The 13,306-nt window shown below is 41.4% G+C and overlaps 1 protein-coding gene across 1 annotated transcript in view; it reads left to right on the top strand.

Moving 5' to 3' along the window:
* The first annotated feature begins 273 nt into the window (after window positions 1-273).
* The window catches only part of LOC110978597 (bone morphogenetic protein receptor type-1B-like), a 77,636-nt gene continuing 64,603 nt past the window's right edge, over window positions 274-13,306 (top strand). The window contains exon 1 of the mRNA XM_022233752.2: window positions 274-458. Within this exon, the coding sequence (XP_022089444.2) occupies window positions 365-458 (94 nt within the window). The 5' untranslated portion in view covers window positions 274-364. The remainder of the gene's footprint in view (window positions 459-13,306) is intronic.

Consider the following 13,306-nt stretch of genomic DNA (forward strand, 5'->3'; position numbering starts at 1 on the left):
GTTTTAAGTTTGAGCTGAAAAGATTCAAACTGTTTGCGTTCAAAAAATCGTTTATTATTTATAAGGTCATTATTTTCAATGGCCCGTACAATTATTTTCAAATGGCTTTATCCGGAAACGCATGTTTAAATCACGCCCGAAGTCATGTTTAATTGCCTCCCCTACTTGTAATAATGGCACCGACTTTGGTGACGACAGATTTACTGCTGAATATTCATATTCAACCTGGCGTGTACGGTACCCCTCCATGCCCTGCGTAGACCCCCATTGATTGGCATTTGGGATGTTGAATGGATTGATTGCACGGAGTGTATTGACAATCAACCTTGCATAGCGCGCACTACATTCACACACCATTATCAAAATGGCGACTTGGATAGGACTATATCGCACGAACAACTACTGGAATTTCACTGTTTTATCCACATTTTTGAGTCTGCTGTTCGCCGTTGTCACAGGTAGGTGAAGATGGGGCTCCTTTTGTAATATTCCTTGGTTGATTTTCAGGTTTTAGTGGGAAGCGCGGGTAAAATCTTCGACCTTTGAACGATGTCTGCGTGCCCTGAAAATATAGCCTGACCACGCATACGATGACAGCGAAACTGTATACAGGGCTGCAGCAGCAGCTAGGCGGGCCTCGGCCTAAACCCTGCTCGGCCCTGGCCCGTGTGAAACTAAAGATTCGGTCATAGCTCTTCGGCATGATACTCTGTGGCAGTAGTGTTCATGTCAAAAATTTCATGTAGCTATTTTTCATGTTCGTTTGGTTGTACGTGTGTGCCATTGATGGTAAATCCTATCCCAGTGTCATGTGTCAATCCGCTGGTCAGCTGGTCCCGATTTTTGCTTGGTTCAAGGGCCTGCTATGCTACTACGTACTTTAGCCTAGCTAAGGTTGTTACTGCTATTTTTATTACAACACTCAGCAGTGATCAGGAAGTGATAACATGTCCTAAAATGTGAAATTTAGCTTAGAAAACTTACAAAACACGTAGGTTTTTCAGACAAGTCTAATACTTTTGTGCACAGGGGCATCAAGTGTTGTCCATACATGGAACTCTTTCCGCTTGTATAAGTATGAACATAGACAAATGGTGTTTGTCCAGGCATGTTAGGCAGAGTGGAGTAGGCCTGCCAGCCTGCCGTTATACACGTTTACAAGTGCCTGACCAAAACGACTGGGCAGTGTTTGAAAATTGGAGACTCGAAGAGTGTAGCATGTTTGAAAATGCTGCGAAAATATTGACAACTTCTGTTCAAACAACTGACCTAAACATGAAGAGTGTTGACATCCAAACAAAAGGATTGGGATGACAAGAGATACCCAAACAAACCATGCTTCCTCTCAGTGAAATCTAAAATGGTTTTACTTGAAAAGATTTCTGGTAATGTACAGTGAAAGGTGGAAAACAAAATGTTTGTTGACTACCAGGATTCGATTGTTGTGAAGGTCAACATTTTCACAGCTGTGCAGGGATAAAGTTTGCCTTGCACATAAAATGTATGGATTTTAGTTACAATGTATTATTCAACTTGGAATGACGGAGTTTTTAAGAACTCGTATTAACAGGTTTATATTTATCAAACTCATTTTCTTACGAGGATAAAGAAATAATTTAAAATCCAAAATCTCACTGATGCACTTGTGACAAATGCGAATATTGTCATCAATTGTGCATAGATTTATACTCTCCCCATTATCCTAGAGATTACATATAAACAAGCAGCAACACAGTGCTCCTTGTTGGCTCTCATGTTTGTCGTTGGTATTTATTACAGTTTTGGGTTCCCCCCCCCAAAAAAAATACCCATCAGTTTATCATGAACAGCTGTCTGGGAAAAAATTGCTGCATTCCTGCTGAGCTAGTCTGGTCACACTAAGTCACCTTCTCTCAACACCCAATTGCTGGCGCTAGGTTTACCAAGTACTGGTAGACTGCAGATCATTCATTCTGCAGTTGTGACCAAAGGCCTTCATTAATCATGTTCACACTTTTTTCTGAAGGCAGGGACCATAACATGCATAATGCCAAGAAATCAAGTCTTTGGCAGTGTGTGTTAATTTTAGTGCTATGGGAAAAAATGAAAATTTTTAACTACTCATACAGAAAGTCTTTTTAAGTTTTAGCACGGAATGTAGAATATTTCTCAGCTCCACGTGACGGTTTTTTGTTACCTTGGTAATCATACCGGTAAATGAAAAGTCCAAGTTGTGGCATCCTGATATAAAAATCTGCCATACACTTGGCCATAAATTATTCCTAGACAAAGTTCAGACTATTTCAGGCTCCAGAAGTCTGAGTTTATACAGTAGACGTACATGCATCCTAGTATTATGGTAAACATAGCACACCATACATGTATTCAAATGTCTCCTGAGAACTGAATTTAGTTTTGCAATGTATCAGAATTTCACTAGAGCAGTTTCATGAAGTTTCAAAGTGCCAGGGGAGAAAAAAAAACCACAGTTGAAAGTCAAGTATGGATATTTTCTGTCAGTGTTTGTATACATGTACATGTAGCATGTGGACTACAGTTGAACCTCATTAAGAAGAACACGGTTAATAATGTGAGATTCTGTGTAGGCCTGTAACGAGGAATTTTTTGGGTCCCAATCCTTAGTTTTTCATTGTTTTTATTCTTGGTAATACAAGTAAGTCATGTTGTTTTGTTTTAACCCTAACCCCCTAGGGTGTATGCAAAATCATATTGAAATTGGAGGATTTGGGACTGTTAGGGTTAATTAATGGTGCTTTCAGCTACTCAAGCTGTTTGCGTCAGTAACTAACTGTAAGTTTATTCGTAACCTTTATTAATCAGCATCTCATAATGGAGTTAGGAAGAAGGTCCAGTTTTAGAGGCAGGAGGAAACGGGAGTACCCAGGGAAAACATGCGATAGCGAGTATGGACTGGAAACCAAATGCACTTAAAAGCCTGGGCCAAGCCGGGACTCTCACCCGAGCCTCATTGGTGCAAAGCGAGAAAAGAACCACTACGCTAACCACTACGCATGTCATTACTCTGAGGATTTTTAGGGTATTGCGAAAAGACAGTATCATTACCCCCTCCACCCTCACAACCTTGCCTAATAAAATTCCTTTGGGCCAACTGTGGGAGTGGGGCCTGTACAAATAATTGGAAATGCACGTAAAACTACAAACCAGTATGCAATTATGGCAGTGTGCAAACTGAAAGCAGCCTGACCACTGAAAAAAAAGATATTGAAAAATCATAAATGAGAACCAGTCAAATGGTACGTAGCACTGGCTCATTTTTAAGTCACATTACTACTTTGGAGCCTCAGCCCATCTGAGACGTCTTGTTGTTCACAGGGATTTAAACTTTGAAAAGGAAGTCATTGTGGTTCTGAATATTCTTGAAAATTGTTTGTGAATGTACATGTACATTGTAAGTTACATAAACTCGTCTTTATACATGTATGTAGGCCCTATGCACATATGTACTAATTAATATTTGATTTTTTAATCAGGAAAACACTAAAATACCGTTACCCATGTGGGTTTGTACCGGTACATTGGAAATGTTACAGTTCAAGGCATCCCTACAAGGCATCCTTGTGCGGGCAAGCACAGTGTTGTTGGACCAGCGATCAGTGTGACAATTCAACCCCCCCCTGTACATGCAACTGGATTAATAAGCGTGTTACCAAAGTACAGCTGATAAGCAACTTCAAGGCTCTGTCTGTATTTTTTTTCCCCCTGCAGCTTTTATGCGGGCATTGTTCAGCGTGATTAATGAATGTTCAAGGTTGAAAAGGACTGATGTTGTGGCTGCAAGTCTGTTACATGCTTTTTTCCCTGTATCTGCACCTGTCTACTGAAATTGTCGGGTCCCCCTGATAAAAATTCTGTACACGATTCACACCATTTCATTTCTGGTGCATTGGTTCAATACATGTTATGAATAATACAATCTCCAAGCCGGTGCTGGTACTGTGCACACGTGTACAAAGTATGTACATGTATGTATGCATTGGTACATAATGTACATGTACATGTATGTATTGTGTGCCACCCTGGAAGGTTTAAATGCTGGTGTAGACCTCATTTTACTGAGCCAAAAAGCTCACCACATTTTGCTGTGAACCAGCCTGACGAGTGAAGACCACCGGACTGTTTTGTTCAAGTGATCTACGGGACTCTGTTTCTCCGAATATTGTGTCAAACTTTCCATGCGTTATCAGGAATGCCTTTTTGTTGTGTTATGTTCCGTGCCTCGCAATGTACGCGCATATACATGGACGTGGGCGCCCTTTTTGTACGCTGCTTAAGTTGTTTTGGTAACATGTTTTGAACCATGGTGGCCCTCCTCAAGAATAAGAGCCGACCATGCAGGGGATGCATGTGTCTTTCACCCCTGTGATTCACCCTTCACCTTTCTTCAAGTTGAGCTGCTGTCATGATCCGTCATTGTGATACAGTATGTTAAGATGTCCATGGGCCTCGAAGCCATGAGTTACCTTTGTATGATAAAACTGCATGCGCAAATGTACATGTTTGTACATGTACATGAACACTGCTTCATGGAAGTAGTACTGAAGTGCAGAGGGCATGAACAAGATTTTTTTCTCTTAACACCAACGGTATACGTATGTACTGGTAACATTCATTCTTTGACCTGGAATGGGGCATTTTGATATGTGTCTACTGCGAACATTCCATTGTACATGTAGGTACATGTTTTTTGGGCAATCGTGGACGTTCCTACCGGTATTGTCCTCTTTTGTTCATACTTTATTAACACGTTTGGCAATCGTGGATGTATCGGGAATCGTGGACATCATTAATTCTTTTGTTTAACGTCCACGATTGTTTGGGAACATCAGTGCATACCTTTTTATACACGTGGCACATATATGTCCAATGTACATGTACATGTTTAAGTGCTCTGTTGTAGATGAGCAGAACACATTGCTTTAATCAGCAACAAGTGCATTGATTGCTCATCCTGAACACCAAATTATTCTTTTAAAAAAGGCATACCTGTACACATTTAGCACCATTAATTTTGTTTTCTGCATGTACATGTAGTTTTCCCATTATGTAAAATACACGTTACACATTTATCTAAGCTACAAGCACAAGTCAGTTTTTGGAATTGCGATTTCTCACAAACTGTTCAAAAGGCGTTTCAGATTGTTTTCTCACGAACTGTTCCAAACACACCATCATCATGCTGGCTCTTAAAAATGTGTCAAAACTGGCTGTGGGCGGGGGAAGTGGGATATATATGTACATTCTACAAGGTTATTGTTCAGAAATGTGAATTGAGGGGAACAATCAAGGCCAGGCATTCCTGCAAGTTGTACAAACTTAAGACAGAAATGGTTGTGTTGGGAGGTGTTGATGTCAACATTGGGGTACTGCCCCTCTACTTGTAATCCTTCCAGGCTCAGCAAGGAGGGCATCATGTGGTGACTGGCACAGTGGTGAAGTTAAATGTTGGGGTGAAAAACTGCCGGAAACCTGAATGTCCTTTCTGCTGCACACAAGATGATGTAGTACATGGAGTTTAGTACCATCCTGTGCTTTTAATCCGTAACTTCACAGCTTGGTCAGGTGTCTTTGCATGTTGGTAAACTGCACAGTTCTGTAAATTTCCATCAGTAGCCAATCTACCCAGATGAAAACAGGAAAACACGTTGATGCCCCTAATTGAGTTGTACAGTGCTCTCAGGAACAGTGTGTCGGAATTTTTCCTCCAAGCGTCAGCTTGGATTAAATTGAACAAGGTATGGGTATATTTATGAGTACATGTACACGTAGATTGACTGCACGTTGTAGGGTGCACATGCACTTGTCTGTGTAGACGGAGATTAGAAGCAGAAGCCTACCAGTGCACAAAGGGTGGTGTGTGTTTAGTGCAGACAGTTTGCTGAAGTAAGTCTTCCCCCCAATTAATTATCCTTGAAATGGAACCCCTGTTTGCTCATTTTTTTTGGAGGGGAGGGGGGACTTTCTCAGATTTGTAAGGACTTCCCCTTATCTACCCAAGAGAATGCTACTGTCCCTGCTCACAATGAAGGAGCTTAATTAAGTTCTCTTTCTGGCCCTGTTGGTCTTGCTTTTTAATCTGATTACTCAGTGCGGAGGTCTGACAATGCAAGGATGTCTATTTCTATCTATGGCCGCTTGTTACACTGCGCGGTAGTTATGTACATGTATGGTATTCATGCGAAGTTCAGCATCTAATTAGTTTTTATGTACATGTACATGTATATGTACATGTATGCATGTGTTTGTCCAGAATTTACATGCATTGCAAATTTCTGTATGCGCAAGTGTAGTCTACTGTTACCTGCACAGCCGCCAAGTGAACTCATTACAAATCAGACGATGGGAATTGATCAGCGTACATGTACCCTGGCAAGTCGCTCTTATTGTTTTGGAATGATCTATTCTTGAGTCTTGACACGCCTGGAGTTAGAAGATTCAACCTAATGAAGTAACGTTGGGCTGTTACCCAGCACTGTCATGGCAGCACGTGTGTAAGGGAGTGAGTTCATTCCAAAATTCAGGTTTGAAATGTAAATGTTCAAGCAAGACAAATCTTTACTTCATTCTAAAGTAAAGTCCATTCCTAAGTGGTTGCTTGACATTGTCAATCTACATGGGACAGGCATTCCACCTGTGACAAGCTTGACACATTCTTTCACACTTTTCAAAGTTTCTATGTCTTGCATTATATACATGTTCATGTAAGCAGTATCCAGGTTAGTGGTGTCTATCAAGGTTAAACATGTTTCCCAGAATGTGGATAAAATGAGTAAATTTGAGTCGTTCTTGTAATCAGTCCCATCAAAGCATGTAATTAATTGAAGTCACCAAAGCTTACTGGAAAAGAGAGAAGCCCTAGATAATTAGAAGTGTGCCAACATCCACATCCTGACAGGTGGGGATATAGGTCAATGAGGTGAAGCCTAGTCAGTTCATAGGAAATGGAGGTAATTAACGAGCATCCTCTTGGTAATGCGCAAGCAGTTAAATTTCTGCCTAGTGCAGTGGTGCAGTCACCTTGGCGAGCTTGCTGCTTGAGCCAGGCCTTAACCTAAACCTTCATCCCTTACACTGTCTGACTTAAAAAAAACTTTTGGTACTGCCAGGTTTAAAGGAGAGAGATACACATGCTTCAATTTCAAGCCCAACAGGGATAGTGGTTTTGATTAGTCTCAATGATCTCCCCATCCTGATTGGTGAAACCTTTCCAGTACAGGTGTATGAAAGTAGTTCACTCCCATACATTTACATACATGTATGTGCACTTTTCAAAGTTCACTGTCATCTCCAGAGTTCAAACACTGTAACCTTGTCCAATTCAGTTGCATGTACCTGTCATTTCTCTCATCTGGTTTTTTTTTTGGGGGGGGGAAGGTAGGTTTCTTCTTGGGCAAAGTTCCAGAGAGTGTATAAGTTGAGTGCTGTCCATAAGACTATTTGCCATTGAAAGTGCTTGTTAAGTTGTAATACAATGTAATTTTTGGAAGCTCTAAGTAACTCTGAGGTGTGCTTTTCACAATGATAGAATTACAGCACACAGTGCTCGCAGATTTTTACGACAGGCATGATTACATGTAACTACATGTATTAGGGCCCACGTGTACATGTACATGTATGTACCTTGGAATTTTCAGTCACAAATTTAAGGGAGTTGGGAAGGAGCGGCACTGGTAGTTTATTTCCATTCTGGTAATACATATTTTTCCCATATTTTGGTTCATGCTTGTGAAGCCTAAGGAGACTTTTACTTTTCTTAGAGTCATATTGGTGTAATTATTGTACATGTACATGGACGTACAGGTTGTATGTCTACCTATGTGCGAGTTTCAAAGTTTTTGAAGTGTGCAGTTTTTCATGTACCTGTACATGTACTTCAGGTGTTTCTGTACATGTATGTTTGTGCCTGGTAGTCTGCACTATGAACACCAGTGCTTGATGTTACAGCTACAGTGTACCGCTGTTGAGTCAACTTACACAGATAAGACCCATTCATCACTGTACAATGGCAACAGAACATGGCAGTTCCCTCGTCTGCGTGATCCCATGATTGCAAGTTTGTCAGAGCCAGTCTAACGTCCCGCCCTTATCGGGCTCGTTACGTGTTGCATCGTCCCGTATTGATCGGACGCGGGGTGCGAAACGGCACCCGCAATGTGCCGAGCCATTCGCGGGCTTTGTTCCCCTGTCTTGATTGATATGTAGTCCGAGGTGTTTTTGTTCCCACAGATGTGGCCAATGTACATGTTTGTTCAGATAAGATGTGATTTGTATTGCAGTGTTGAAAATTAACAGCACCAGTGTTTTCACATGGCATGGGGCTGTGTAAACACCTGCAACAGAAGAAAAAATAAAGTCAACCTCTTTGTTGTGCCTTGGAGGTTTCATGGGGGGGCAAATAACTATTTTTTATTTGGAGGATAATACTCAAGTATATGTCTGGAGGGGAAGAGAATATTTGTAATGGTGGAATGAGCCAGTAAAGAAGGTTGACTTGTGGCAACAGGAAGAAGTACAGCATATGCTGGTATATACAGTTATATGTGTATGCACTTATACATATTTACATCATAAATAATTCATTATTTTTCCCACTTGCAAAGGCCAGCTCCTGATGCTGGTTTTTTTTTTGAGTGTAACAACATGTAAGAATATGATCCAATTATCCTCCACAATTGACTATAAAAGATATAGCAGTGTGGTACTGTCATGCAGACCACATGTGGTACAGGTATTTAGGCCTACATTTAAATATTGGCTGTAATCAGTGAGGCAGGAAAACTATAAATAACCTTGGCAAAATGTAAGGGTACATGTACACACAATCAAGCCACGACATTAACGGATGTCCGATTGCCCAGGACAAGCAGTTTCTTCTTTTGGACAAGGAAAACATTAAGGACAAATTGCCCGATGGACAGGTACTTTTTTCTTGAAATAATAGTGTCCGTTTTTCGTGGCCAAGAATAGCAGTTAGAAAATATACCTTTGATTTGTTTTTTCCTCATCACCAAAGCTTATAAAACGTGGTAAAAAGTATACAGCTATGTGGTGTACAAGGATTTTTTGCATCGTTACATACAGGTACATGTACAAACTTGGCATGCATTAAGCACACTGTACATTTAGCAGGGCACCTTTCCACACAAGGGAAAATGCGTGAATAAATAAACTGTAAAATACCGTTGTATCTGGGTACCAAACCTCATTGGTTATTGCACTTGTGGCGCAGCGGAGCGTTGATGGCCAGAAGCTCGAAAAACTGTTTTACATGTGGCTGTGACTTCACCATCAGTGAATTATGCTTGGTACCGGTGCTTGTGTGTGTACTATTTGTATATGTGACACCAGGCCAAATCTTCCAGTGGTTAAAGAAATTTAGCCCTTGCCTAATCTGGTATGAATGATGCTTCAGAGTCCTGCACACTCCCTGCACGGATGCAGTGCATGTAGTTGGGGGGGGTGATGTTTATTCATGTCATATTGTGGCGAAGAAGGAACTTTCTGTCCCGAGAAGCAATAAGCAACTAAACCAGGGTTTGGGCAAGTAAAATCTTACCGCGGGCAAGTAAATTTTCAGTGCTACTTGCCCGATGGACAGGTAGTTAAAAAAATTAATATTGAGGCCTGCACACAATTTACATGTATAGTGTAGGTTTTGTGAAACTGGGAAGCATACCATAAGTACAAGTACGGTATGTGTGTTTATGTACATGTTTGGTACTTATACAGGCAGTGGTGCTCTTTGGATTTTTTGGATGAATTCTTCAGGGGTTGTTCCTAAAAGCTATTGTCCAAAGTGGCGTTATAATGATTAGTCAAAGGAGACCGATCATTGTGCTTGCGGGAGAGTACTGTAGTCCTGAGAGGGTCATCACACTTTCCTTCCCTCCTCTTCCATATTTTGCTTGCCTCCTTGTCACTAGCCATAAGTTTTGTCTTGAGGAGTGCAGTGGAGGGGTCAAGGGGATGTAAGTTTGCACTGTGTGTTAATTTGGGGTAGGTGCAGCTAAATACATCGCATTATTCATTTTACATGTGTGCACAAGACGTCATTGTACTTGTGACAGCGAGTCATTAATGCAGCTCATGCACCTTGGAGATAAAGGCTGTAGGTCCTCTTGGAGGGTGAATCATTCATGTATAAAAAAAGGGAGGGGATGTGCCAGGCAAGCTGGCAACATCGACTCCTTGTACACAAGTGCGTGCATCATTTCCATATGTGTACAAGTGGTTGATAATCCGGTTGTCTGCAGGTGCAGGTGTGTGTAGCATGCACAGGGAATATTTGTAGCACAGGGTATATGGACGAGTGTGCACGGAGGTCCATGCGTTGGTTAGCGGGATAAAACATCAAGCGACCCACAGTGCTTAGCAGTATTTGTGCCAGTTTACCATGGAGACAAGAGTTTTTGAGAAGGCGTGCCTCCAGTGTCCTGGGGCAGCAGGAATGAGCGATTGTCACATGTACCGGTACGCAAACACGTGAATCATGTGATGTAACATTACCATCCTCCCTGCACCGTACACAAACATACTCCGTTACTTAACTTGGCATGATTCACCGTTCCTTGCAAGAGGTTACCTACCAGGAAGGACCAATTTTGTGAGACATGGATTGACATGGATAATATGCACGGTATCCTTCTTTGCAAGGTCACATCAGCGTTAACCTGTTTTTCACACAGGCCAAATAATATTATGAAGTGCTTGTATGTGCAGACAGTGTTGAGTTATTTTACGAGACCCCAAATGCACAGGTTTGTGTTCGAGCACAGGTTTGTGTTGGATTTAGTAACCGTGCACCTCAGGCACACGTTTGCAGAATGATGACTCCAATGTTGAAAAGTTGCCTCTTCAAGACAGATGCATGGTGGTGCGTTGCATTTTGAATCCCGTCTGTTGTGTACCTGCATAGTTGTAGTGTATGGATATTTGCTATACAGACATTGGCCGCTCGCAGTATGATTGTGTGCCGATGGTTAGCAAGCAGCTGGTTTCAGAATAAACACATCATTGATACCTGTAATTACCTCGTTGTCCCATCCAGTGAAAACAAACAACGTACGTACCTCCCCTGTCTGCATCCATCACCGTCCTTGATTGAACCTAACCCACCCAAAGTGATGCGAGCCTCAACTGCATCAAGCATCATCATCATCATCGTCATCTTCTTCCAGTCTCCCCCCTCCCACCGCTATTATCAAATTAGTCATCAGCAATTGATTAATGGTTGGCAGTGCACGAATCCAGTGGCACACAGATCATAACGCCGGCTGCACAACTCTGGCATTCGGTCACACTTGGTCAGTTGCCAAGGTAAACATTGCAGGTCTGACAAAGCAAACAGGTTTTTACTCCCCCTGGTAATTTGTAATCAATGTCTGCCTTGATCCTGCAATTGTTGTCTTAATACTTAGATATCTTACATGTACCGGTATTAATGTTATGGTGTATTAAGAATCCTTGAGATAGGGGAGGTGTGTTAGTGGTTAAGAATGTTACAAAAGGTTTCTTCCGTGATGTCTGTATCTACCTGTACTTTTAAGGCATAATTCTTACATACTTGGATCATACTTGTAGATCTTACAATTTTTGCCGGCCTACATTGTAATACTGATAGAGTGAACATTTTTTTAGATAAAACAATATTTTCACGAAACCAGGATTTTATAAACATTAAACAACACTACATGCTTGCATGTACCGAATATGTACAGGTGCAATGTAGGCCTGTACATGTATGGTACATGCACATGGGATGTGATATTCCCATATATTTTTTTTCATAACAAGTACTGTTTGATTACCATGAAAGGAGTGCTATTGGTTGGAGACGTCTCTCTTTTGACACAAATCTTTTGAATTTGATGGATGTGGGACTGGGAAGATTTCCTTCAGCAGTGCATGAAAGGGAGATGGGCAGCTGCAGACAGAAGTGTTCGAACCTAGTAATGCAACAAAAGGTTGTCTGCATTGGTATAATTTCCTTAGGGGGACTGTCATAATATGGTATCATTAATTTCATGTACATATAACTCCGCGCATGTACATATATGTACACTGGTACACTGGTATTTGCACTGGTATACATACATACATGTACAGCATACCACTGTGGATATGTGCGGGCCCACACTCTATATACATGTACAGTCTGCTTGCCACGAACCAATGCTTTATAAATTCATGAATTAAATGTTGTTGAAAGCAGTATAATGTATAAAATGGTGCATGTAACCTCAGGATGGGACTTCAAACACCTGTTACCGGTACAGTTGCACTCCACCGTGTCCATGTACATGTATAATGTATGCATTATATGTAAGATCTTCTTAGCAGAATTTTTGTTGCCTATTCGAATGTGAGGAGGCCTAGCTTACCACTTTTAATGATCACCTTGGTCATGTTTTTGGCCCGTCTAGCCTGTAAAACAGAAAAAGGAGGAAGAAACAAAATGGAAGGGAAAAAAAACGGATTTTTTTTTTTTATGGTGAGAGGGTGGAGGATGGGTAGCCTCCAGCTAAGAATGTCACAGGATACAAGACTGGTTCACTTAGAAGGAATTGATTTAGAGTTCTGGTTTATGTACCAGTAGCCGTACAAGCTCCATGGGGATGTGCGTTATTTGAACATATTTCAGGCCCAATCGGCTCCGACAGGGACACTCCCATTTGCTGCAGGCACTGTGAATTTGTGAAAGATGCGGTTGGACCGGCTCAGTTTCATTCATGAACACCCTAGGAGAAATCCCGGTGCACGTAAATGGTACTGGTAGTATCCAGTACATACATGTATATCAATACCTACATGTACTCATACTTATGTTAGTACCAGCCACACATGCTTGAATCATCAATTCCGTGCAGAATCTGATCTGAACACCTGTAGGCTACAGTACTGGTACATGGCCGCCTTGGCAAATTCATCAAGGTGAAGTCTGGCTTTTTTTTTTTATTTATTTGTTTATAGCACATGAGCACTGAGTTCTCAGGCAAGCATGTGCAATTTGTCCAATTTGTTGGCAAGGGTCACAGCCTATATCTGCTAGTGAGTGCTCATGTGCACGTGTGAATGCATTGCACATGTTGGCAGATAATTTCAGCAGTATTGTGTAGGCCGAGACATGCATGCGTACCCCGGCATCGAAGATTCCCTGACATTTCCACATGCTGTTGACAGCCGAAAGCGATGCTAGTCAGCCAGCATTGAAAAAGAAAAAGAAAAGAAATCTCACTCAAGCAAGTTGAGAATTATGAATACGCTATGAAAACATGGGGCAGAAATACCT

Source organism: Acanthaster planci, linkage group LG19 (genome assembly GCF_054643075.1).
Source record: "Acanthaster planci isolate LZ-2023a linkage group LG19, COTS_SCS, whole genome shotgun sequence".
Lineage (NCBI taxonomy): Eukaryota > Metazoa > Echinodermata > Asteroidea > Valvatida > Acanthasteridae > Acanthaster > Acanthaster planci.